This window comes from Polyodon spathula, chromosome 1 (genome assembly GCF_017654505.1).
Source record: "Polyodon spathula isolate WHYD16114869_AA chromosome 1, ASM1765450v1, whole genome shotgun sequence".
In the NCBI taxonomy this organism is placed as follows: Eukaryota; Metazoa; Chordata; class Actinopteri; order Acipenseriformes; family Polyodontidae; genus Polyodon; species Polyodon spathula.
In genome coordinates, this window is record NC_054534.1 from 85,182,196 (window position 1) to 85,207,828 (window position 25,633).

At 34.7% G+C, this 25,633-nt stretch overlaps 2 protein-coding genes across 2 annotated transcripts in view; both read right to left on the reverse strand.

Annotated features, from left to right (window-relative positions):
* The window catches only part of intu (inturned planar cell polarity protein), a 31,423-nt gene extending 29,696 nt beyond the window's left edge, over window positions 1-1,727 (reverse strand). The window contains exon 1 of the mRNA XM_041264741.1: window positions 1,314-1,727. Coding sequence (XP_041120675.1) covers window positions 1,314-1,405 — 92 coding nt within the window. The 5' untranslated portion in view covers window positions 1,406-1,727. The remainder of the gene's footprint in view (window positions 1-1,313) is intronic.
* A 2,502-nt stretch (window positions 1,728-4,229) lies between these two features.
* On the reverse strand, window positions 4,230-23,530 carry LOC121323600 (probable protein S-acyltransferase 23). Its single transcript, XM_041264752.1, has 10 exons — window positions 23,344-23,530; window positions 22,308-22,714; window positions 19,298-19,368; window positions 16,550-16,612; window positions 12,863-13,005; window positions 10,489-10,585; window positions 9,834-9,986; window positions 8,270-8,442; window positions 7,840-8,005; window positions 4,230-6,821 (listed from the first exon to the last, which is right to left on the reverse strand). Exons 1-10 carry the CDS (start codon window positions 23,472-23,474, stop codon window positions 6,624-6,626), a joined length of 1,602 nt encoding a protein of 533 aa, XP_041120686.1. The 5' UTR covers window positions 23,475-23,530; the 3' UTR covers window positions 4,230-6,623.
* Window positions 23,531-25,633: the final 2,103 nt, after the last annotated feature.

A 25,633-nucleotide genomic window follows, 5' to 3' on the forward strand; every position in this document is an offset into this window, starting at 1 on the left:
TAAATTATGTATGGTACAACAGTATTAGCTTGTGCGACGAAACACGCCTGTAAGCAATCGCACACACGTCTGGATTGGACAGGACGGAAACAATAATGTTCTTTTATGTGTGTTTTTGTCCCCTGTGTAATAGGTACGGTAATAACGATATTTGTTTACGCGTTTTCTGGTTAAAAAAAAAAGTATACCGGTAAAATAATTTAAAGGGTAGAGATATTGTGTCAATGTAGTTGATTAATGATGGTCGTCTCAATTCAGATTGTATAAAGAGGCATCAATATTTCTTTAGATACCCACTTGTCTGATTACTTTTCACATTTTCCATTATTTCCATTTTATATTTTCCATAGACCAACGTCGTTTTGATACCTTGCCATACAAGATCAAAAAAGGCTGGTCTTGGTATGTTTAACTAATTGAAACATTTGCGCTATTTATAGATAACGTTGTTACATTAATAGGAGTTTCTTAATTTAAAAACTAAAATGTTCAAACTGTTGCACTTCAGGTTTAAGTTGAGAGCAGGCATTACACATAGTGTATATTCTACAGTTATATAATTGGTTTGCTACCGTTTATCATTAACTATAAGAGCAAAGCTCCTGTTAAATGCTCCAGTAATTATAATAGTTAACAACTAACACTTACTTATATCTAGCCACTTATAAATGAGTTACATTAATTCAGTATTGTATAATAACATTAATATTTTTCACATTTCAGTTAGAACACTGCACATCTCTTCTTCATCTTTATAGTCTAAATGACGTAAATTGTATAACTTAACAAATATGTTTTAGCATATAGTTTGGCTGTTAATAAAACAATGTTTTAATAAAGCAGAGAACAACACTGTTAGTTATCTACATCTACTTAGTTTTTAATTAATCAAAAACTTAAATATGAATATATATATATAGTATATAACTATATATATATATATATATATATATATATATATATATATATATATATATATATATATACACACACACACACACACACACACACACACACACACACACACACACACATATATATATATATAGAGAGAGAGAGAGAGAGAGAGAGAGAGAGAGAGAGAGAGAGAGAGAGAGATACATACATACATACATACGTACATACATACATACATACATACATACACACACACATACACCTGCACTAACTCAATTTTCTTACCCATATAACAAAAACGAATTTACATTAATACATACTGGCATTAAAACACATCCTGGTACTTCACTTGAGAATCATAGCCTAAGTACCAGTTAGAAATTAAATGTTGGATTAGAGCACGAGGTTTTACTGACCTATACAGAAGCACACTCCGGACTGAATCGAAATCCTCTAAATTCTTGGAGACAGCTCTGGAGATTCTCCCATGTGTTCCAACATTAAACATTATTCATCTCAATATCACATTTCCTTAAAGAATACATATGACAATTAATTCCATGTGTCTTCCACTCCATTTCACTTAAACTGTAAGGAATTGTAACAGTTATACGAGGATCCGTATCACTTATTGCATCAATACTTTGAAGCAGACCACTACAATATTTCCGTTATTAGGAACTGTGAAGTGTCTTTTTAAGCATGTCCTAAATGATTATACCTTGACATTTCTTATTTACAGGATAATTCCAAATTCCCTTTACTCTTTACAGTGGGCAGCAGTTTTTTTTTTCTCTTCTAGTTCACACGTCAATCACGAACAAAACAAGCTTTCTTCCCTTGCCGTTTCTTTGAGCCACTGAAAGCAGTGGTGAATTCTTAACATATCCAAGCCGCTGTGCAACACAAATGCAAAAGTACCAGCCCTGGGCAAAACTTTTGGTATACACTGCAGGTGGGGGCCCTTTGTCCCTCCTACTCACATAATTCTTCTGCGTCCTAAAGCCTGTTTTGTTCAGGCGTGTCTTATAACAATACATTCCATTGAAAGTGCAATTCTTAATGACACTTAAACCTTTAATTTACTGTTTATTAGTGAATTAAATGTAAAAAGTCACACTTATTATATAAACGATTTAACACGTGTGTGTATTAAGAAAGGGATGTAATTTCATGTTAAAATCTGGGGAATAAAAAAAAAAATAATGATCTTAACTAGTGTGGTCATTACATTAATCTATCACAAATATTGACAGCTGACAATGGATGACATGTCAGCACTTCAACTACAAATACATCATTTAAAATGTCCAGTGAGAATTTAAAAGAGCACCATCTTGTGGTTGATCGATGCCAGCTCACAGGAAAAAGGGGTATTGCGCTGTTGTTCAGAAGGTAAATCTAAACCACTATAGTCAAATAATAACATATGTGCACCATTGGCTTGGTAATACTTGTCCATGTCTACAATATAATATTAGCAAAACTAATGAACTGCAATATTATGGAAAAAAGTCGACCACAAAACTTGTTTTCTGCAGCACAGCCCACATTAAACCAACTTACTGGCAAATTTGGAAATACACTTTATATTGATGGTTCTTCTCTGGCAGTAATTATAGAATATACATATCTGGGGGTAATGGGAGCAATATGCTTCTGATGTGGCAATTACAATATGTAAGTTAAGGTTGCTCTGACTGATTCTCTTAGCTGAAATGAAACATGAAAGAGGAGCAAATTATGTCTTCAAATACTGATGTTGAAGCTATAGTTCTTACAGTTCCATCTGTAAAGTATGCCATAAAGGATCAATAGAGAAGCTATATGTTTTTCACAGCAAAAATATTTTCAGTTGGGTAGTCTCTACATATAAGTTGTTTTATTGGGTCTTTTATTTATAAAAACAGTGTCAAACATTTTCAATGTTCAGTCTTACTTTACTGTTATAAATGAAAACCAGCATTGTTAAGCTGTTTGAGAAGCTTCGATATACAGTATTTCTATTGTTTAATGAGACAGGTCTACAATGTACATTTCAGCTTCATAAGTGCAAATAGAATGGTATAAAACATTTTGTAAAAATAATTAATTCTATGTAATTATAGAAAAAACAAGAATTGCTTGTATTATATTTGAAATTATTTATTTGTATTATTATTTTTTTGACTCCTTAATATAATATCTGTCTTCTGTTGTTAGGTAGATGTTTTATCACTGGTTGAATCCTTGCACCAATGGATTTATATGTATTTTAGTAGATAAGAAGCAGGTCTGATCTCTGTCTTACGGGATCTGCTCAGGGTTGCTCAGCGTAAAAGTGATTCTTTAGGCTTGTGAGATTGGAGGACTCTTATACACATCCGTGCTGCAGTGAGGAGAAAAAACATAACTGGACATTTCAAATTGGGGGAAAATTAATACAAATAATAATTGGTCACTCAAGAAAATACTATAGAAGAAATGAAAAAAGTATGAAAAAACCCTGCATGAAAAAATACCTTAAGAGGAAACTTCAGGTTGTTGTACCAGTTTTCATTATGCAAGACTTTAGAAAAGTTAAGAACAGGTTTACAATTCAAAACAACCAGGCTTATTCCCTACAATATATTGGTTGTCCTTAAGCTCTTACCTGATGCTGATCTGCTGTTGATGTAAACTATTTTCCTGTCACTGTCCTATACGTCAGCAATTGATTGCCACCAATTCCAGTTCTCCTATCCACTGATTTAATCTCAAAACATGTCTTTCCCTAGGCCTAAGGTGTACCCAAAACAGTACCAAAAAAAGGGTAAATTAAAGGGTACTAGTGATTGCTTGACATTGAGGGACTAACAACCAGTAAATATTGGAATAGACTGGCTAGATACACGAGACCTCATCTGGGTGCATGGAACAATTAGTACTGATCCATATCCACAGATTTCCATATTTCCTCTTGGAATTAACTGTACAGTATTGTCACTTGGCTAATTCCCAAATACTGTACATGATTTTAAAGTTTTTTTTAAAGTTATACAACATTACAAATGCTCACAGTTTGAAAATACTGTTTTCTTAGTATTTGAAAACACCGAATTTGGTCCATTCAGGATCAACATTTATTTTTGTCAGGAAAGAATGATGGCTTTACAGTCTCGACAAAGTATATGTTAATACAAGTATAAGTTGTAGACAAAAAAATGCTATTTCTTGGAGACGTTTCATAAGATCAGTGTCTCTGTGATAACTCATATACATACCTAACATGCAGAAATAATTCTCAACCCATTTGTTGGTTCTTACTTAAACTTTATTACACATTGAAAAAAGTTTGCAAAATATATCTAGTACATTATACATATGTTTTTAAAGATTAATACTTTTAAATGCCCTTTTTACTGAATGCATAGGTCAATCCATGTGTTTAAGACAGAAACACATTTACATATTAATATCTGTATGATGATGTGACATTTAAACAACCAAAACAGCCCTGAGGGCATTGAATTGGAAAACCCCCATGAACAGTATTAAGTCTGCCCCGGGCTACTTGATCCAAGTTTAACCCTCTATTGCATGAATTATGATTAACTGACAAAAAAAAAGGATTTGGATTTTGACTTATTTGTACCCAAGGATTTATTTTATACCTTAATATTACATATTTGACCTTTGACCTTTTTTTGGGGATGAATGTCATTTATACATGACAACTACGGTTAATAATTTTATGAAAAGAATAATTCCAACACAAAATAAAATATTATTTTAATACATGGAAAATGTATTGTATAATTTATAAATGCATATGCAAATATCCTTCCTTCTAAGGTAAATGTATTTAATTTGATTCTATTTTTTTTATTAACTTTTATTTGTTTTCACAAAAAAGGTCTTTATCCATAACTTCAAACAATGACACTTACAAATTCTAGACAAGCTCTCTTCAGTGTTCTCTCTGCCATTATTTTGCTCTTCAGACAGAACTTAGGAATCTTCTATTCTTTCCTCATCTGAACTACCATCACTAGTATCACTGTCATTGCTATTTTCAGGGACTGCTGTAGCACTGCTAATCTGCCTGCCATAAAAAAAAAAAAAAAACTTTTGACATCCACCTATAAAAGAGACGATCACAATGTGTATAGTTTTGGCAAAAGACTCAATCAAAATCATCAGTGATTGTGCTCACAATATTCACTAAAGTTGCATAACGTCATTTATAAATGACATACAGTTTTCTTATATTTTTAAATATAATTTGTCTTCAAACTATCCCTGAACTGCATTCTACTCTGGCACATCATTTAAAAAAACTAAAAAATATTTTTTACATTTTGTTTATATACACAAAAATGAACTTAGCATGTTGCTGTTATGCCATGTGCTTCTACAGGTGGCAGAGATTGTGCTTGCTTCCTTGGTTGATCACATGACTAATCCCAAAAATTTTATTGGATAGATGAGGAGTAATTTCTACATAACAAAGTACAATACAACCTAACCAATGTTTTTTGGTACTAAAATAAACAGTTTTTCTCTTTGTCATTGGTTTTAAGTTTCCTTTAAATGTACTTGGCCACTGGATAGAGCTGTACATTTGCCTCAAGCAGAAATCAGGGAGGCATTTTATTAATATCATAAATGCACTAAAGCTGTATCTTTATATCCGAAAGCTTTTGTTTGCTGTCAACCCCAGCCATTGCCCAAACATTTATAATCATATTATAACCTCACATTACATGCATAGTATTAACACACTGGACTGTATTTAAACTTCTAAGTCTATGTCAACAGCTGAAGCTACAGTAATACATCATGTAAAGCAGTTATTCAATTCTCATGAACTGCAGTTATTAGTGATAGAATTGCAATAAGTGTATGTGTTCCTCAGTGGTAAGAAAAAAGGGGATCCTGCCTTCAGATCAAACATCAGTAATGTTTTTGTGCTTTAGTGAGTTGTAAATGATTTGTTGCACAGTACAGTCATTGATCTTATTTGTTTGCCTTCCATAAAGCACTTTATTTATGAAGGCAATTCATCAATGTAATTTCTTATCATTTTTACTGGTAATTTACAATTTCTAACCAATACAGCGGATAATCTTTTGTTTCTGTTTCAAATTTGACTCAATTCGAGACCCTGACATTCAACAACTACCCATACGTTTACTGCTTCTGTACATTAGACAGCTCCCAGACATCTTCATTCAGGGTTATACCCAAGTCTCCATGGCAGCTGCTCTGTACATGCAAAGGAATTTAGCCATGGTTATACAGCAGTTACATTAGTTATTAACCCAGATACTAAGATTAGATGTATGTTTGAGGGGGGATGGGGGGGGGGGGGGTTTGTCACATTTTAGACTGTACACTTAAACATCTTGTTGCAGTACATGACAATCTGGGAGTAATGTAATTTAATGAGGATTGTGTAAGAAAACATCTAATAAAACAAGGCCTATTCTGTAAAAATTCTGGACTCATCATTTGTAGAGGAATGGACTATAAACCCTTTCTCTGAAAACTTAAAAACCGTCCACCACATTCCAGGAAACCCTTAAATAAAATACATGTATCTATCCCTGCTGTGCTAGTATAAGAGCAATCAAACAATGTGGATCTCTATGATACAAGTTTGAGTGAACAACCTCTCACTTATTCATCAGAGATCAACACACATGTGCAATTGTGCGGTCAGCCACCATATGCTAAACTGAGTAATACTGAAGTGATTGTCTTTTTTATATTATACTTAATTCATGCAGTGTTTTCAGTTCATCGTCTTGCAGAGGTCTGATGAGATTGAAAAACTCCATCAGGTTCAACAGGATCCCTCTGTCAAACAGGGTGCTGACTTGGTCGGCTTCATCTCTGAGATAGCTATGCTTCTGCTGCTTTAGGCGTTCGTTGGTTGTTGCGTTCTTTGCTGCCATGTAAAGCTTGTAAAATATGAGTGAATAAATATCCAATTAATTTGTCCATCATAAGCAGTACAACAGGCAGTACTAAGTGTTTTTTTTTTACCTAATCAATACCCTGCCATCCAGGAGAGAATATGCAACATCAATACAACATGTACTTATGTGGGATCTTTGTTGAAGTCATTAACCTCCACAAAATGGTAATAAAATGCTCAGTCATAATTTAACTTATTTACTGAGACCATTTTAAAGTACACCGCAACCTTTATTTGAATTGAATTGCTAAATTAAATCGCCTCATTTTTACATTTGAAAATAAAGCTACAGTAGTCTCTAGCTAAGAGAATACCTCTCGGGAAGCAAGCCAAGTGTTCTCTTAGCCAAAGTGTTCTCTAGGACAGAGTTGACCACCGGGCACAATATGCCAAGGCCAATCACGATATGAATCAATAAATACAAATATATTTATTACTATTTACTGCACGTGCATCAAGATATGAAATTAACAGAATAAGTAAGAGAAAAGCAATAGGCAAGTGTATGTTAATAAACTATAATAATAATAAACTAACTGACAAACTAAATCAAGAAAACACCCCTACATACAGTAAAACTGCAGCAGTAGCTCTTACATTAATTATGAATATGAGACTTCATTTTAACCCAATGGTTATTAACACAGCACCGCCCTACACATGTTAAACAATGCAGCAGCAGCTGCTCTAGACTACTCTCGCAAAAACTTGAAAGCACTGAATTAATCATTAAATCTGAGTTTGGTAATGATGAGTTATCAGCTTACAAAACGGTACTATATCAATTTTGAATTGGTTAGCAACGAATCACTATCGGTGCCAAAAAGGCGTTCTTTTAAGTGAAGTTCCTTTTCCTTTAGGCAGAGCATTTACAATGGGAAAATTTAGTTTCACCACACGGTTGTTCCCTAAACCGAAGTGTTCTCTTAGGAGGTGCTCCTATACGCCGAGACTACTGTAATAACTATCAAAATGTAAAAATGTAATAGTTTTGTACTTACACAGGTGCAAGTCATTATTCCAGAAATAACCCCGATTACAGCCATAAAGATGAAGCCAATTCCAACAAAAATGCTCCTTCCCATCACATGAAACCAGTCCAAGCAAATATACACTCCTAACAAACAATTGAAGCTCATGGTACCCAGGAATCCTAAAAAGTAACTCCTAAAAGAATGAATAAAAACAAACAAAAAACTTTTACTGGAAACAAACAAAAAAAATGCTTCTCTTCAACACATGGTTAAGAGGCTGGATTGTTTTATTCTAGCAGCAGTAAGGACTTTAATCACTTTGATGCTTACGTCACTAGTGCAGTTGTTGTGCTGCCTTAAAATTCAAATACTGAATGTTAGCTGAGTGAACTTGAGGTTGTTCTACTGTATCTAATAATGCACCGATATTAATGTCCCATGCCTTTGGAAATCTCACCTGTTTCTGTGGCCCACATCATTATAGATATATGGGCAGTAGTGATCAAAATGTTCAACACAGCGGTTTGTGACGCGGCAGTGTTTGGTTCGAAGGGGTTTTACTAGATGGCACGTATGGCAAAGTCTGTGTAAGGAGTTTTTTCCCTGTTTCCATTCATCAAAGTAGACTGCCTTTAAGAAAAAAGGCAGAATTACAGGACAATTAACATCATGAACAGACAACGAAGGTTACTTTCAAAGCTCTTCAGTGTAATTTGACCAATTAAAAAGGAGAAAAGTAGTGCCAGTAATAGTAAACTAGGAAGAAAAAAGTTGCTTTAAAAGAAAATGAGGGTAACTTATAAAACAAATTGGACAAACCACATATTCAGCTTTTCCCAGAGCTCAGATAGGTTATATTTATCCAATCTTATCACTTGATAAAGTTGTTACAATTAGGCACTGATTATTATTATTATTATTATTATTATTATTATTATTATTATTATTATTATTATTTGTTTATTTAGCAGACACCTTTATCCAAGGTGACTTACAGAGACTAGGGTGTGTGAACTTTGCATCAGCTGCAGAGTCACTTACAACAACGTCTCACCCGAAAGACAGAGTGCAAGGAGGTTAAGTGACTTGCTCGGGGTCACACAGTGAGTCATATCTTATGGAAACAATTTTCAATTATGTACAGTACAGCTGAAAGAGTGCTGTATCTAAGCTGTAATTCTATTCTGATTTGTACAAAAAAAAATTCAGGTCACAAATTGCTTCTGGTGACCTAAATTTGAAAAGCAGTCATCCCACCAGAATGATTGATGATTTTTGGTAAGAGCTGTAAGTGTGTGCAGAATAATGGCCATTTTCCACAAGAAATGCTATATTAAATACAACCAGGTTTTCACACAAGGAAAGGGCTTACATTATTACTTTTCTACAATAATTGTGTATGTTATGGACAAAATTCTTCCAGTTAAAAGTTTGGTAACTGTGTTACTTAGCAATTTACTTTACTCACAAAAAAGAGCAACCTACTATAGGGGTCATCCTCACCTACACTATCTACCCAACTCTTATTTTACTACATGGTTATTTTTATCACCTTTATTGGATTAAGTATTGTGAATCATTACAGTTTAGCTTTTGTGAGTAGCCTACATTGATGATTCACCGAATGCAGCATAGACAGTTACCTCTGTTGCTTAGTTAACATGATCATATGCATGTTAATTAATATTTCAGCTCAAAAGAAATCCCTTGTACTTTAAGGTAGACCAACCCTGTGTGGAACAGACCCGGAGTGCAAAACCTGCAACTGCAGCTGTTTTTCAGCATTCCAATTACCAAATGTTACATCTCTACAAACGCTGATGAGAAGTGACACCTGCGGAGAGACAGATGCAGCCTGTTTCATGCTAAACAGTGCAGTCTCAACCACAGTTGCCTTTCACTCTTGGCACAGTGCTATGACACTGCACTTTCTGGAGCTTTTTAAAGAAATTGTAAGAATATGTGTTGAATGTTGTTTCTGTCTCTGTGCTCCCCAGAGGGGTACGAGCTAGGTTCTGTACCTGTCTAATGGCCTGATCATATTCCTTGCTGTCTCTGGGAAGAAAACCTGGATCCATCAGGGAAGCTTTTAGGAAGAGAAACCACATCAATGCATTGCCGAGCAGGAAGGCCATATGAAACTCCCATAGCTTGTTAAAGGAGACAGAAACAATCTGCGCAATGGAATAGAGGGTAATTTCACTCATTAGGGTGAAAGTAATGGATTTTGTAAAAAGAACATGCGAAACGATAGTACTGAATTACAGAATGATACTGGCTTATGGTCTCTTCAGTCTAGAGTGCTGCAACAGCCAAACCTTCAAATCACAGTGAATTTTATTAATATGTATTGTAAAATATTTTTAAAAGAGAAAAGCATGGCTGCTCCAGTATACACATGACAAAGTCATTAGTCGTTATAATAGGGATCCCCGTCGAATTTCAACAATCGGAAAATATATCTGAAATGTTCAAACAATAATCTATTTTTTCTCTCAAATATCACAAATGAAAAAAAAAACTTTTCCTGTTATAAAACACACAGCATGCAAACCTCACCATTGACAGGTATGTGCACAGTGTAAAGCACTGGCCTAGTTCTTTTTGTTATTGTTTAATTCTTTATCCTGCTTTGTCGTAATGACAATAAAAAGTGGCAAAGTGAGTAAAACTTACCTTAAAAACATAAGTAGGATACCCCCACATTAATAAACAGATATAAAAGAAAAGAATTGGACCTTTTGACTTCCCAGGTGGGCCAAATACCAGAGCACTAGAAAAACAAATAAACACACACATTTAAGCAACAGTTTTTAGTTTTTAAATGCTGTGTTATGAGGCTGAAAATGCATGCAGTAAAAGCTATTGCAGGTATTAGCTTACAGAATTTAAGATAAAGCTGTGCTTTGACAGTGTTGAATGGCATTTTCTAAAAATTAAAAATACATCATAGGCATATTTTAATGTAACTGTAACAGCAAATAGTCAACCTATTGTTCCTAGTAGTTTCTTTCTAGTCTAATGCTGTTAAAGTGATTATATTTCACTGTGAAAATTTGCCAGGTGAAAGAGTTTGAGCAGGTATACTGAATGTAAAAAACAAACAAACAAAAAGTACAAAATAACCATAGGTCAGAGAACTAATCAAAGAAGATTACATATTTTATATTTAGGGTAGTGTGGATTAATTTTTTTTCCCCCCCAAAATACAGAGGTTAACCTCGTTTAAGGGCAAAACAAAAATATTGCCAGAAAATACACACGCAATCTCTCTTGAAATGAATCTGACACTCGTTTAGTGTTATGTTTATATTTATCTGTCATTAACTTCTGCCTTTACCTTCCACAACCATGACGAAACTGTGAGATCCAGTAATGTATCTGCACAGAGCACCACGTTCCTCATTTGTTTTCAAAGTCATTAAATAGTATTCACAACATTTTATTTGAAGTAGATGTACTTTCTTGAACGATAGACATCGCGTTTGTTTGTATTATTATCTGGGACTTCTATCTTTACCAAGTGCTCTTAGCTTCTGATCAATAGCATTTTGGCTGCCAAGACTAGTTTTAGTAAAACATTAACCTGAACGTTTTTGTTTGTCTTGCTATAGGCTGACTGGAAAGGTCACAGTTGAGTCTCCTTCAAATATATATGCTATAATATATATGTTATAAATGTTCACTTTCCAAAGTTGCATATTTTATAATGCAATAATATTTCCCCAGGGGTGTGTTAAGTGTGATAGTTATTACGTGTGTCTGTGTAATACAATGTGTGTGTCTCATTCTTAGGGGTCAATTTGATCAACCTATACCCCAACAGGACATGCCACAGCAGAGTATTTTAGAGCCCTGAGACAGGGGAAATCAACCACCTTTCTCTAATTATCTTGGATAAACCCTAAAAATAGGTGGTTGATGAAAAAATCCATCTGTGTGGACAAATCAGCCCCTTTGAAATATTTGCATTATGAATATTGCCAATAAATAATTGTGTCTACTGGTTATAAGAATAAAAAAGCTACACAACTGGACAGCATGTTAGTGACAAACTGTACACCCCCCACCACTGCTGTACACAATTAAGGCTATCAGTATTACAAAAAGATCACCATGACCTACACAATAATGCACTATGTCTTAGGTTAGCATGAAGAATGCAGGGGTAGAGTGGAACAAGATGTTTGGCAAAGATACTTTTTTTATGTGTGTATCTGGTGGAAGGATAATTATAATATATCTTATGAGTCTATTTGCAGGGCTGGATTCTGGTCTAAGAGTTGGCATTGGCTTTCACTACTTGAGGTAAAGTGTCAGGATCTATCTGTGAGATCAGAGATAGAAAGGGTTGGATATGTAAAACAATATGGAATGAAAAAAAGGACAGAGGCATGTCACAGGGAATGGAAGCAGTTAAAGCTGCCCACTATTACAATGGATGTGCTATACTCTACAAGTGTGTTAGGGTAAATTAAAAGTTTCACTTGTGCTGTAGGTCAGATTTATTCTAACTTTACTTTCTATAGTAGCCACAATAAGATCATGCTACCTAGTGTCAGAAGATAACGTTTTACAAAAGTCCTCTGTGACTCATATTAAAAGAACTTACAGAGAGCAGTGTGAATCAGGCAAGAGTAGTTTGAATTCTATTTGCTCCTAATTGCTGGGGGTCAACAGGGTGAGTTACACGACTTTTACTCTCCCATGGCGTTAGGTAAATAACTGCCTGGGTATAGTTAATCTCATTGTGCTGCAGTGACCCCTACTGGTCAGGAATCTGGCATGTTCAGTCAGAGGTCTCCCGGTCTGGGCCTCGCTTCAGTAACTTGGTAACATCAAATGCTTAGGTTCAGTGGGTGAAAGCCTGTCCTGAACGCAGGGATTAATAATGGTACTTACAATAATGACAGGTAAAAAGATTGATGTCACTCCTTTATCTTGTACACCATTTATTACAAATAAAATGTAGTACATTTACATAATCTTAAATACTGTAAATAACCATCAAGCTATTACAAACTGCAACTGGTACCAGCATGATACTTACCTGCAGTCAAACTTTCTACTAAGTCGTCTTGATTGGGCAATAGAATTTTCTAAATACAAAACTACATCTTCATACTTTCGACCTCTGGACAGCTTCAGTGGAGTGTTCCCATTTCTGTCTTTGACTTCTAATTCAACACTATCCTGTAACATAAAAAAAAAAAAAAACCTTATAAATGGAAGGATATATTGATAAGGCTAGCTAAGCATCTTTAAATACAGTACATTATTGTCATAAATAGCCAGTATGCCCATAATTAACAGAGATTAATGGGAATTTCATTACTTATTAATGACACTCAACAATGACTTTAGTATTCATTGATTTTATTTCGAGGTCACAGACTTCCAACAGATATAATTACCCGAGGAGGAGACAGGAAACAAATGAACACGGTAAACCAACCTGCAGTCACATGTTTCAAATTATGACTCATCAGCAGGGATCCGAGTTTTCAGCAAAAAAAATAATAACAAATTCTCAGATAAAAAATAAACAAAATCTTATTCCTCAATTAAAATAAAAGGCTCAATAATATAAACACATATTTTACTTTTAACATTACAAATACTTCTGTGTACTAATAATAATAAAATAAAAAACTAAAAAAACTAAAATAGTATTCATATTGGTTTATCGCCGAGTTAGTGTTTGTCATCAGGATGGCTATTGCCAAACTCCTTGACTTTTTAGGGGTGATTTTTCTCATTTTCAGCATCTTTTAAACAGCTTGTTCAATAACAGCACCACACGTCTAGATACTGACTGGAGGGAACTGCAAGCCACTTACCAACACGAATGTGACAGTGCTCCTTGTTCAACCTTGTCCTCTGTACACCAAAGCAGTTTTACTCAACAACTATGTTTATGTAAATTTAAACCAACATTGCCAGTGTTGATGATTATATATAAGTATATTGATTTGCTTGTCAAACAAACACAAAAAGCCTTGTATGTTTTTTGTCCCGCCCAAAGTGTAAAACAAAAAATTCTCTGACAGCATTGAAAATCTGTGTTTTTCCACGTTATTCCACAGCAAACGGATTCCTAGGTTCCTTGCTCATCAGTAACCATAACTCTCCATGTGTTGTTTGTTATTTAGAAATTCATCTCGCAAAATAATTGAGTATGTGAATTCTCTGCAGCTCATAACCTGATTCCAAAACTTTTTTTTTTAAATTGAGATTTTATTAAATTATACCAATCCATTAAAAAAGAGAATCAGAGGTCTGAGAAAGTTGTAGTCAAAGAATCTTCTGTGAGATAGCTACAGGGCCTCTCATATAAGAACTTGATCTACTTTTAGAGATACAACTATAAGAAACAAATCAAGCAGACACATAAATGAAGACAGTAGCCATGTTTTAAACTTCAAATACACTCAAAGCAAAAATCATACAGCATGAATGTGCTTGTGGGAATAAACAGCTTGTCCAGCTACATTACTAAACTAATTGGCACACAGTGGTCTTATGCTCTTGCAATCTACCTCCTTGATACACATAAGTTTATATCAAAATAATTTAGTTCACCATAATGTAATGATCAAACCCACTAATATAAAGTCCATTTGATTAATTTGCTCCAAGAAAAGTTTAATATTATTCACAAAAAGGCAACTTAAATTTAAGATATTGATTGACAAAACAACTGACTACCTTGAACGCATACCATTCTCCTTTTTTTTTAACCTACTATGAATATAAGAATACATGGTTGCCATACAGTGTGCATAAAATTTAACTACTGAGACCTGTACATAGAGAATGGATGTAAAACATATTGATCTTTAAAACAACATATGTTGTATTCAAAAATATATATTCCATTTATTATTAAAGCAAACTGATCAAATTCCATTGATAGTTACACATTTCATAAATATATCATTGTAAATCAGAGAGCATTTGTGGCAAAGTGCCCGTCTGTGACAAAGTGCCCACCCCTGTGTGTAGGTTGTGTGTTAATGTCGGTGTATAGTCATTGGTACACAGGATATAAACGGGTCTGTGTAACACAAGTGTTTAAAATGTATATTTGTATTTAGGCACGAGGATTGCACAGCACTTCACGTGCATGTAAAAAATAATAATATGTGAGCACAGGGAATTGCACTTTATTAATTCACATGCAGTTGTACCGCGACTCCAAATGAATGATTGATTAGCAATCGAGTCTCGGTACAGCTGCATAAAAGCAGCACGTTTTCACTCACTCGAGGTTGTGTGTTCGGTGAGTGGAGAACGGGATTGGAGACGGAGGTAATAATAATAATAATAATAGTAGTTAAAAATATCAGCTCACCATGTTTGTTTAGTGTTAGTCCGTTTTGTATGTCTGTTTATTTTGGCCTCACGTGCTGTGTGCTGTTTTTGCTGCAACCTTTTTATTTACTGTCTGTCCATTTATTAAAACGCTGGGCGCAAGGAAGTGCTCAGCTTCCCCAAAACTCCATCTCTTTGTTTATTTCCTGGTTCGTTTCTGGTCTGATGTCCCCCACTCCAGCCGTCTTTGTGACACCACCCCTTTTATTATTTATGTATGATTTATTTTCACTGTATTATAATTTTATTATGTTTGTTTATATGCGGGTGCATGAAAGCCGTCCACTAGTTACTATTGTTTAATTTGGATCAGCAGGGAGAAGGTTAACTCCCTCCCTGCCAAAATACATGTGAGAATGTGGCTGGATCCTTAATTATGTAATTGTTAATTATTGGTTAATTTGGCTCCAGCCACAAACTATAAAAGTGAGGAGAAATCATTGGTCTGTGAAGAGTATTACGGAGAGTAAATGTGAATGCTACCAGCCAGTGAACAAGGTATTTGTTTGATAAGAAGTATTATAGTTGTTTGTGTTATTTTGTTTTGGCCAACGTGCCCATTTATTTTGCGTTTTGTTTCAAATTGTTTATTTGTAATTTAATTAAATATGAGCGCAGCTGCGCCACTTTGCCTCATACGACTTGTTTCAGTTTCATTTCCTGGTCTGACGTCACCACTGCAGCCCTCACTGACAGCATTTTACAAATTTTCATAGTAAATGGTACTTACAAGTAGAAATGCTAACTCAAGTACAGCTATGGCCAGAAGTTTAGCATCACCCTAGAGAACTGACTAATATTGCTTCATAAAGTCAATGAAACCTGCTGAATAATGTTAAGTTAACAATATCATTTTGTAGTTGCTTTGATTGTGACAAGTAAAAGATTTTAATTATGTTCATATATGTCTGGGTTTTTTTTCTCAATCCTAACATTCTAGGTAATGCAAAACGTTTGGCCATCGCTGCAGTCTGCCAACCAAATTTTCCTTGTTACTTATTTGAAGCACCTGATCTGCTTAGCTGGTGTTCTGAAAAATGTATATTCATGTTTACTCAAGTAAATTGTACTTTAGGTTGTTAGTTACTGTCTCACTGAAGCTCATGTATAGATTCATAGCACTAGAATTGCAAAGCAATTCCGTTTCTTTTGTCATGGTATTTTAAATGAATATCAGCTGAACTCTTTCTTGTGCCTAATAGCCCTCACACATTGGACTATTTCACTGATTCTCGACTTATCCTTCCATAAATATTTCCATGTTGTAAACGTTACCCAAAACCAAGAAGCTTGGCCGAGTTGTGTTTGAAGTGATCTTGCTTTTGCCTTGTTACTTGCAGTGCATTCTGAAAGCTTCTCTCACCTGTTCACATAACAGCTGCACAGTGAGGAGGTCCCCGCTAAGAACGGCCAGATGCAGAGGAGTCTGTGGAAAGTAAGAATATTTCAGTTCTCAATGATGGAATCACACAATTATGTATATACTGTGCATATAACAAAATGACCTAACCTGAACTGAATTCAGCTATAACATTATTAGATCAAAATAAATTACATGTATGTGATGAATGTAAAGACTGATAGACATCTTATTCTTAATGACTTGTGCTAAAGACTGTTCTAACCAAATTTCTTCCCAAAGAGGTTCTCTAGATTTACTATATATACAAATGTAAACATAACATACGTGTGTATGTGCATAAAGTAAGACGCATAAGCACCTCCTTACACCTAGAGTTACTAGGTTACACCACAAATGGTGAAAGGGTTCTCTATATAGATATTACAATGTGGCATACGTACAAACCACAGGCTCAACTATATCCCTATCGCCGGGGGTATGCATTCCCTGTGGGGATTATAAGATTTCTACACTGCACACTGTGAACAGCACATGTTGATAATCCGCTTTATACTGTAGGTATTGTTTGGAAATAACGTGGACAGCGGGGAGAACTTTCTTCCCCTGAACTGCCTTTTGTTTTCCCATCTGCTTCTAGCTACACTGATACTAGTGGGAAAAACGGCAAGATTGTTTCAAGCAAATTTTATGAAATATGCAAAAAGTGGGTTCAGTTTCAAAGTGTTATACTCTAAATAAAAGGCCTTCAATTATATACTGTAGCTGATATGTTTTTTCGGTTTGTTTTTTATAGCACCTATTTTTATCCTTTTGAGTAATTTACACTGTGGCTTTGAAATAACTGTCCGCAGTTGTATGGTTCATCTAAAAATTAACTGCAAACTGCCACATTTGATGTTCTGTAGAGTAAGAAGTTAAACTGCAGATCTATAACTATGATAGTCACAATCATAAGTTACATGACAATTACTTGGTCATTACACATCTTGACAAATTGCTAAATTCAAGTTTTTAAATAATGTTTTGTTATTGAAAGTTTGATACACAAGTTGAGCTGTTGTAGGCTTCTTAAATATAAAACAGCAATCTGTATATTACCATTTACTGTATGATCCATCTCCTGACTGACACTCACAATTATAATAGTTAACTTGTCCAAAGCAAGTTTCATCACAACTGGACAAGCGATTCTATAGATGTATGTAAAACTCACTGGGATTTTCAGAATGCAGATACAAACTCATGAGTTAACGCCTTTTAACTCTCGTTGTGATTGAAGTCTGTTACAAGAGAAACCCTGGATTTTAATAAATGGTCCCCAAGCATATGCAAATAAAGCCATGCAAATCACTACTGAACTGTCTAGAAGGATATATGGTCACAAAGAAGTCCTTGAGGCGGCCAGTAATCGAGGAGTCAGCTGACGCAGGCCAAACTAATGCCAACACTGCTGTAAGAAGAGACTAAGGACAAAAATACAACTTGTTCTTTATTTAGCAAAGATACTGTTCCCTTGTCATTTCCGACTCTCAGCTGAGCCAACTAGACAGATCTGTGACTGTTCATTCATTTAAAGTGCTGGTGGTTAGATCCAGGATAATTTTAGTAGTTTATAAAAAGTATACAGAAATATGATTCATAGTAAAAGCTCAAATGTAGATAAAAAGAGATAGAAATTCAGGTTACAAACATGCTGTATAAATTTTCCTTTTGAATTATTTAAAATATAATGGGCAAGATTCTCAGAAAATGGTGAATTGGATTTTTTGTAACAAACGGATACAGACAGCGAGAGTATCTAAACTTTTCATGTAAACAACGGATCCTGTTAAGGGTTATGAGATTCACTTGAGTGATTCATTGTGATATGGCTGCTTAATAATAATGAGCTATTTGCATACTTAAATGGAGGGAGTGTCTATTAATTATCATTTTTCCTGAGGAATTATCATACTTAAATGTCTGACATGTCTTTGTTTGTCCAAGTTCAAAGCTGTAAGCGGAAAATGTAGGGGCTTGATGTGGGTACCAGTGTACGAAAGCCGACTCAGCTTATCAAAAACAAAAACACATAGGCCTATGGATTCAAGCAGCACTAATTACATACTTTTGTTAATCATGATATGAAAATGTATAAAAATATTACAGGGGATATAACATTTTTTATTTTTATTTTTTACAAAATACAGGCTATAATATATCAATTGTGTTTGGGCTTGCAATTTTTAAATGCAAAAAAAAAAAAAAAAACGATTACATTACAGTAATTACTGTAATTATGACAAACAATCTTTGGTTATTAGTGCCAATGATAATATTAGTTCCTTCTTCATAAAGATCAGCATCTGTACCCAAATATTAATTGCCAATGCCCCCCAACGTGTTTGAAAGATTGCAAAACAGTGGTGTTTAAAGTGAAGCAACTCACTTTCTAATACCTAATGCATTTGGTCTACTCATAGGGCAGCTCAAAATGTTAATAAAACACCTTGATTTTGTTAGTATTCTTTTTATCTTAGGAATATCATAGAAACCTACTAAATCAGGAGTAAATTAACCGATTTGAAATATTACAACTGCTGTTGGCATAAAGACCTTCTGAGAGTTATGCCCAGTATATAGCAGACTGTGATAAGTGTCTCTGAATTTTACTATAGAATGCAATGCACTCATAATATTTAGCAGACCCTGATATTAATGTGATTTATCTGAGGAAACACAATGCTCTCTCTTCAAAAACGAGCTTACCTGACCAGCGTTGTCTGCCAGTTGTGGGTTGAAACCTGTATAGATCAGCAGACGAGTTAATTCAAAGTGCCCTGTTTTGGGAAAAAAAAGAAAACAATATATGCTGTTCTACATTTAAAATTATAACTTTATTTTAACCTAGTTGTACTTTGACTGCGGTTGCAGGTAATTGTCACATCATTACTACCTATTTTCTGCTAAGAATTGGGTAGGCATACATATTGCAAATATTTATTAAATTAGAGCTTGTTTTGCTTAGTTAAGCCACAAATAAGAACACTGATGCAAAGCTTAATTTAATTAATTATTGATTTATATGGAAGAGATACTTAACATATGTTATCAAGCATTGACGTTCAGACCCCAAATCTAAATAGTTTAGTGGCCCAATGCCAATTGCTACTGTAAGTCCTGTTGGGTACATCTATGACCATGGTATGCAGGGTTTGCTGCAAAGTATTTTGTATTAGGATATTGCAACTGTACAAACTGCATACTGACTGTCACTGAGTATGTGAAGCAAGGAGAATCCTGTATTTGTACACACTCAAACTTTGACCTTGAACACTTGCAGAGCAAATTCCCCATAAATAGTTTGTATAGACAGAGGAAGATTAATGGAAACATTTAAATAAGTCCCTAATAAGTTAATTACACTGTGTAATAAATGTTTTTTTTTTTTTTGTTCCTTGGTAGTAAGTGTTATTTCCTAATTGCTTATGCCTCAAAAGTATAGAACATGGCTATTATTCCCCACAAACTTTGCTTTTGTGACCAGGACAGTGATATTTCAAAATATCACTATTTCCAATGGGAAAATGGGCAAATGTGTGTCTTTTCGTTCACATAAAGTCCGAAAAAAACAACATATGAATCCAAAGTAACATGTATTTATACTAAAGTAATACAAAGATGACTACAAAAGATTTAGAAGTGAGTAGTTTTTCGAGATTTACAATTATACTGTAAATACTGTACAGTATATACTGTAAATATTTGGCTGTAGCAGAAGGCAGTTTGTTCGCCGAAGGGCTGGAGAGCGGTACACGAATGAGCATGGTGGAGGTTCCTTGCAAGTTTGGGGCTGCATTTCTGCAAATGGAGTTGGGGATTTGGTCAGAATTAATGGTCTCCTCAATGCTGAGAAGTACAGGCAGATACTTATCCATCATGCAAATCCATCAGGGAGGCATCTGATTGACCCCAAATTTATTCTGCAACATGACAACGACCCCAAACATACAGCGAAAGTCATTAAGAACTATCTTCAGCGTAAAGAAGAACAAGGAGTCCTGGAAGTGATGGTATGGCCCCCACAGAGCCCTGATCTCAACATCATCGAGTCTGTCTGGGATTACATGAAGAGAGAGAAGCAACTGAGGCTGCCTAAAACCACAGAAGAACAGTGGTTAGTTCTGATGTTTGGGCCAACCTACCTGCCGAGTTCCTTCAAAAACCGTGTGCAAGTGTGCCTAGAAGAACTGATGCTGTTTTGAAGGCAAAGAGTGGTCACACCAAATATGGATTTGATCTAGATTTTTCTTCTGTTCACTCACTTTGCATTTTGTTAATTGATAAATATAAACTAGTAACATGTCTATTTTTGAAAGCATTCTTACTTTACAGCATTTTTTCACACCTGCCTAAAACTTTTGCACAGTACTGTGTGTGTGTGTGTGTGTGTGTGTGTGTGTGTATATATATATATATATATATATATATATATATATATATATATATGTTGAAATTGATCACATTTTCCAAAAGCGGGTATGTTTAATGTTGCACCTAATATTGAGTTCTCCTGTTCACACTGTTAAACAACGTGGCATAGACTCCACAAGGCGCTGGAAGTGGACATTTTAGATGTTCTACAGTTAGCGGTAGCCTATAAGTAGCATGTTCCTTTGTTCTGACCTCAAGACATACATCTATTCATTTCTTAGATATCTTTTCTGCTTTGTACGATGTAAGCTTCCCTGCACCCGAGTTGTTCAATCAGTAAACAAGCTTCACAGAAACAAAACCTAGTATGCACCCATTTCTATAATATGTTTGAATATTACACCCAAGCACCAGTCAATCTCTGATAAACATTAGATCTCTACTGGAGTTTAATGGGTTACAAGTCAGGTGTCAGATGCATACTGTAGCACATTGGCAACAGAGACTGGAGTAACATCGTAATGGGGGGAAATTATATTATACTCTAAATGCGCAGGTATTTCCTGCAAACAGAATCCCTATTGGTTTGTTATTTAAAGTTATGTCCAAATGTCCTCTCTTTTAAAATGCAGTGGCTCCAGGCTTCAGCTATGTCCCCAACACTTTCTCCTCTCTCTTGCAGACATTTTAAATGTACAAATTCCTGGAATGTTGCGATATTTCTATTTATTCAATTACTGTTGGCTGCAAAGATGCATTTGATAAAAATCTAAATAATAATTCAATAAACAGTTAATGTAATTGTTGTCAGGCTTTATACACGATGTGTTGACGTAATGAAAACAATACATTCCCAATGTTCTTTCTGTTTAATGCATGAACCTAAAAAGCTTTATCCAAGCTATCTGGGCTCTTAGGCTGAATCTTGTAGTCTATTAATAAAGATGGTGATAAATTGGGTTGAAATATTTTTTCATAGTCCCCTTTTTATTTAGTTTTGCCTAACAACACACACTTAAAGTGAAGTTTATTGTTAATAACTTTGCTTCTCGTCTGTGTTATTTTCAAGTATTACAGTGCTGTATACTATACAGTACACTATAAATGCCTGTACTAAAAGCTTGAGGCGTATTCTACAACAAATACCAGTAAACACCAGTATGCATTCTTTTGACTGTATCATGGTGGATATTAACTGCATAATGCTTAATACTAAACACTAAAGTTTCCTCAAAACAGATTGTTTCAATGCAGTACAGGAGCAATGCTAAAGTTTAACTGTAATTGTGTGATAACCATTTAAGCCACTAACACTAATGCTGGAATTACAAAACATTTTGTTTACCTTTAAATGCTGCCCAGTGCAAAGCATTATCTCCTTCACTGTCACAAACGTTTGGCTTAGCTCCTTTGCCCATTAGGTAACAGCAAAGCGATGTATGTCCATATTGCGCAGCCAGAATCAAAGGGGTACATCCTCTCTGGTCTGCTACATCTAGTGAAACCCCCGCCTCAAACAACAAGTCAATGACTGCAATGTGCCCATTCACTGCTGCCCAATGGATGGGTCTCTGTGACAGTTCATCTTCACTGGGGAGATTCACAGCTCCCTTGCAGTCTATAAAATAGTGGATAAGTTCTGCAGATCCTGTCAGAGCTGCCCAGTGCACAGGGGTGTGCCCTCTGACATCAAGCCTACCCAAGACTCCAATGCCTCCTGACTCAATTATTCTTTTAGCTTCGTTTAAATTTCTAAATAAAAAAGAAAATTAAAATATATATAAAAGGGATACTGTAATTAGAACAAATTACAACCTACAACCCATTCATGTGCTGTATATTATTGACACTATTTGAGATTGCATTGTGTCAGCTCAGAAAAGCAGCTGTTGCCTTTGCAGTGCTTCCTCTTTCCACATCAAAGAGGAAGACCAAGTTAAAACTTGCAGAAATCACACAGACATGGATCTTAAGTTGCTGTGTTTATATTTTACAGTACAGTATGCATACCAATAGACTGGGTGGAAAAATTAAGGAATGTGTCAAGTTAGTTTAACATATATTTGGAAACTAAATGTAAATATAAACAGAAAACAAACGTATTTATATACAATACCTACTTAAACTGTGCAGACACTGCTAAACACACTCTTACATTATTCTTACTATGAAGCATTTCACACGTTCATGCTTTATACAGTAATATTACTTAACATTTAAAAGTGGCATAAAGAAAGACAGCATTGTACATTTGTGGTATTGTAATTACATAATTTAAAAGATGCACAGAAAGGGTCAACAACACATACCTGTGCTATACATATATACTAAGGTAAAGTCAAATTGTAAGAATAAACCTACAACAGCATAAAGTTACTTACCCCGATTTAGCAGCCTGGAATATATCGAATTTATTGTTATTAGTTAGAGGTTTGTAAATGTGTCCTTTCCCATTAGAATGATTGTGCTGTCCAGGTGGAATAAATGAAGGAGGACGAGGCGCTGGCACCATCTCTCACAAGCTTCTTCGAAGATTATTGCAAGGCTTCATGAACAGCATAATTTAAATACTACGAAATAATAATAATAATAATAATAATAATAATAATAATAATAATAATAATAATAATAATAAAAGCAATTTAAAAAAAAAAAGCAAGTTAAACAAATAATATGGCCCTGTATATAAAACACACAACAATTGTAACACAGGTGTCTACTAAAATACAGAAATCATTCACATTTTAGTTTGACAGCAATGCAGTTAAAATACTTTAAGAAATTAATTTATTTCACAGCATAATAAGTTAACCTTAACGGTATTATCCGCCCAAAATATGTAACTACGGTAAAGTGTCACTAATAACATGACTAACATCAGCTAAATATTTATGAAGCTACAACCCTTTTGCCCAGTCATTGGAGTAAAAATGAATACAGCAGGCTAAGCCTTTATACTAACTGCATACACACACACACACAAACACACACGCATACATACATCTGTCTTGCAGTGTACTTTCGGACTGTCCTCTGTGTCGTGTGACACCTTCTGTTGAAACATAACTCTTCACATATCGGACCATCAATCACAGAGCTGCCGGGAGTGGATGTTACACTTGATCCGCCTCCAACACAAGCCGACGAGCAGATGCGGGTGCCGCCGAAGGTATACGTAGGTGGGGGATGGTGGGGTGTTTCAAATAACCCATTAGTACACCACGTACAGTCCGTACAAATAGAAATAGTTATTATGTAATAAAGTGCATTCAGAAGGTAGACAGTTGAAACGCTACCATCATTCCTTACAATGTTCCTTCATCCTGTTAATTATTTTTGGATTAAGGTAACAGCAGTTAATACGAAATTTTCAAATGTAATCCCAAAAGTAATAAATAAACGACACTATTGACAAAACGCTATATGAGCCTGTAATTAGGATAATTATAGTAGTTTTATGAGATGTAATCATTGTAAAAAAAAAAAAAAAAAAAAAAAAAAAGCATAGCTGCGCGATTGTTTAGTCATGATTAATCAGATGCTGACAATGGTATAATCTTCAAGTTCAAATCTTTTGTCCTGCTTGCTTCAGCTTTCTTACAACACTAGTGTAACACCCATACAACATTTATAAATGCTACATAACACTGAATGACTGCGCAGTAACCTTCACAATCACTATAAAAACATGCATGTACGTATTCATAACACAAGGACATCATATTTATTTTACAAACCATTACTATTATTGTAAAATAAGATTTTTCAAACTGCAGTTCTGTGATTCATAGCAATTAACACTTTTGCTTATCGAAATATACTAAATATAATTTTTATGAATGATTATTCACAGTTATAGTGTGCAACCTTTACTATGGATGCTACATAGTTTTGCAAATTCAAAGAATAAAAATGATTGGTTGTTGATGACTTCCTGTTTGTATGTCTATGGTTTACAAACACTGTACTGTGTTATTTGTAAAACCATTTATATCATATTCATGCACAATTAACTGAATTTCTTTACAGAGTAGTTGTCAAGAAACTGAGGTCTCCATAGACTGGTTGCCTTTTGTACAGGTTGTACTAAATTCGATTTAGCATGGTGCAGTTATAATACATTTGCCTTATATAGTGTAGGCATATGAAGGGTCTGTAATTTTAACAGGGGAGGACTGAAGCTGAAACTAAGCAGCTTGATGATATCTGGTACACATCTGTATAGAACAGTGTCTTATGTAAGGAAAGGCAACTAGTGTAGAACTATTAAAATAAATGTAATAAGTTCAATTGCATAGTTTTGACATTCTCATTTCTACATTTAGCACTATTGAGCACTTAATAGTTCTGAAAACAATTAAGTGAAACTAGGCAGCTGTTTATTTTAAATTAACACTATCAGCTCTTGAAAATGGTAATTTATTTAGGTTGATTAAGAAAAATAAAATCCTGTTGACAGACCTGACAAACCTATATAATTGAACTAAAATAGAACAGGCTTCACAGTACCTGAAGATTTCTATACTTCTTAGAATGAAGTACAGTGAGCCTCAAAGGTATTGTGTAAGGAACTGAGTTTAACATATTGTTCATTGAGTTTAAAGTATAATAAAATGTGAAGTGACAAATATTCGTTAATAGTAGTTTAGAGGTTATGCAATACTATCAGTA

What these genes read in the sequence shown, in the direction of transcription:
- LOC121323600 (XM_041264752.1), bottom strand. Translation starts at nt 23,474, where the DNA reads ATGGTGCCAGCGCCTCGTCCTCCTTCATTTATTCCACCTGGACAGCAC. An exon ending in TGGCAGACAACGCTGGTCAG is followed by an intron (nt 16,613 to 19,297) that starts GTAAGCTCGTTT and finishes TACTTTCCACAG; the next exon opens with ACTCCTCTGCATCTGGCCGT. An exon ending in AGTAGAAAGTTTGACTGCAG is followed by an intron (nt 10,586 to 12,862) that starts GTAAGTATCATG and finishes TTGTTTTTCTAG; the next exon opens with TGCTCTGGTATTTGGCCCAC.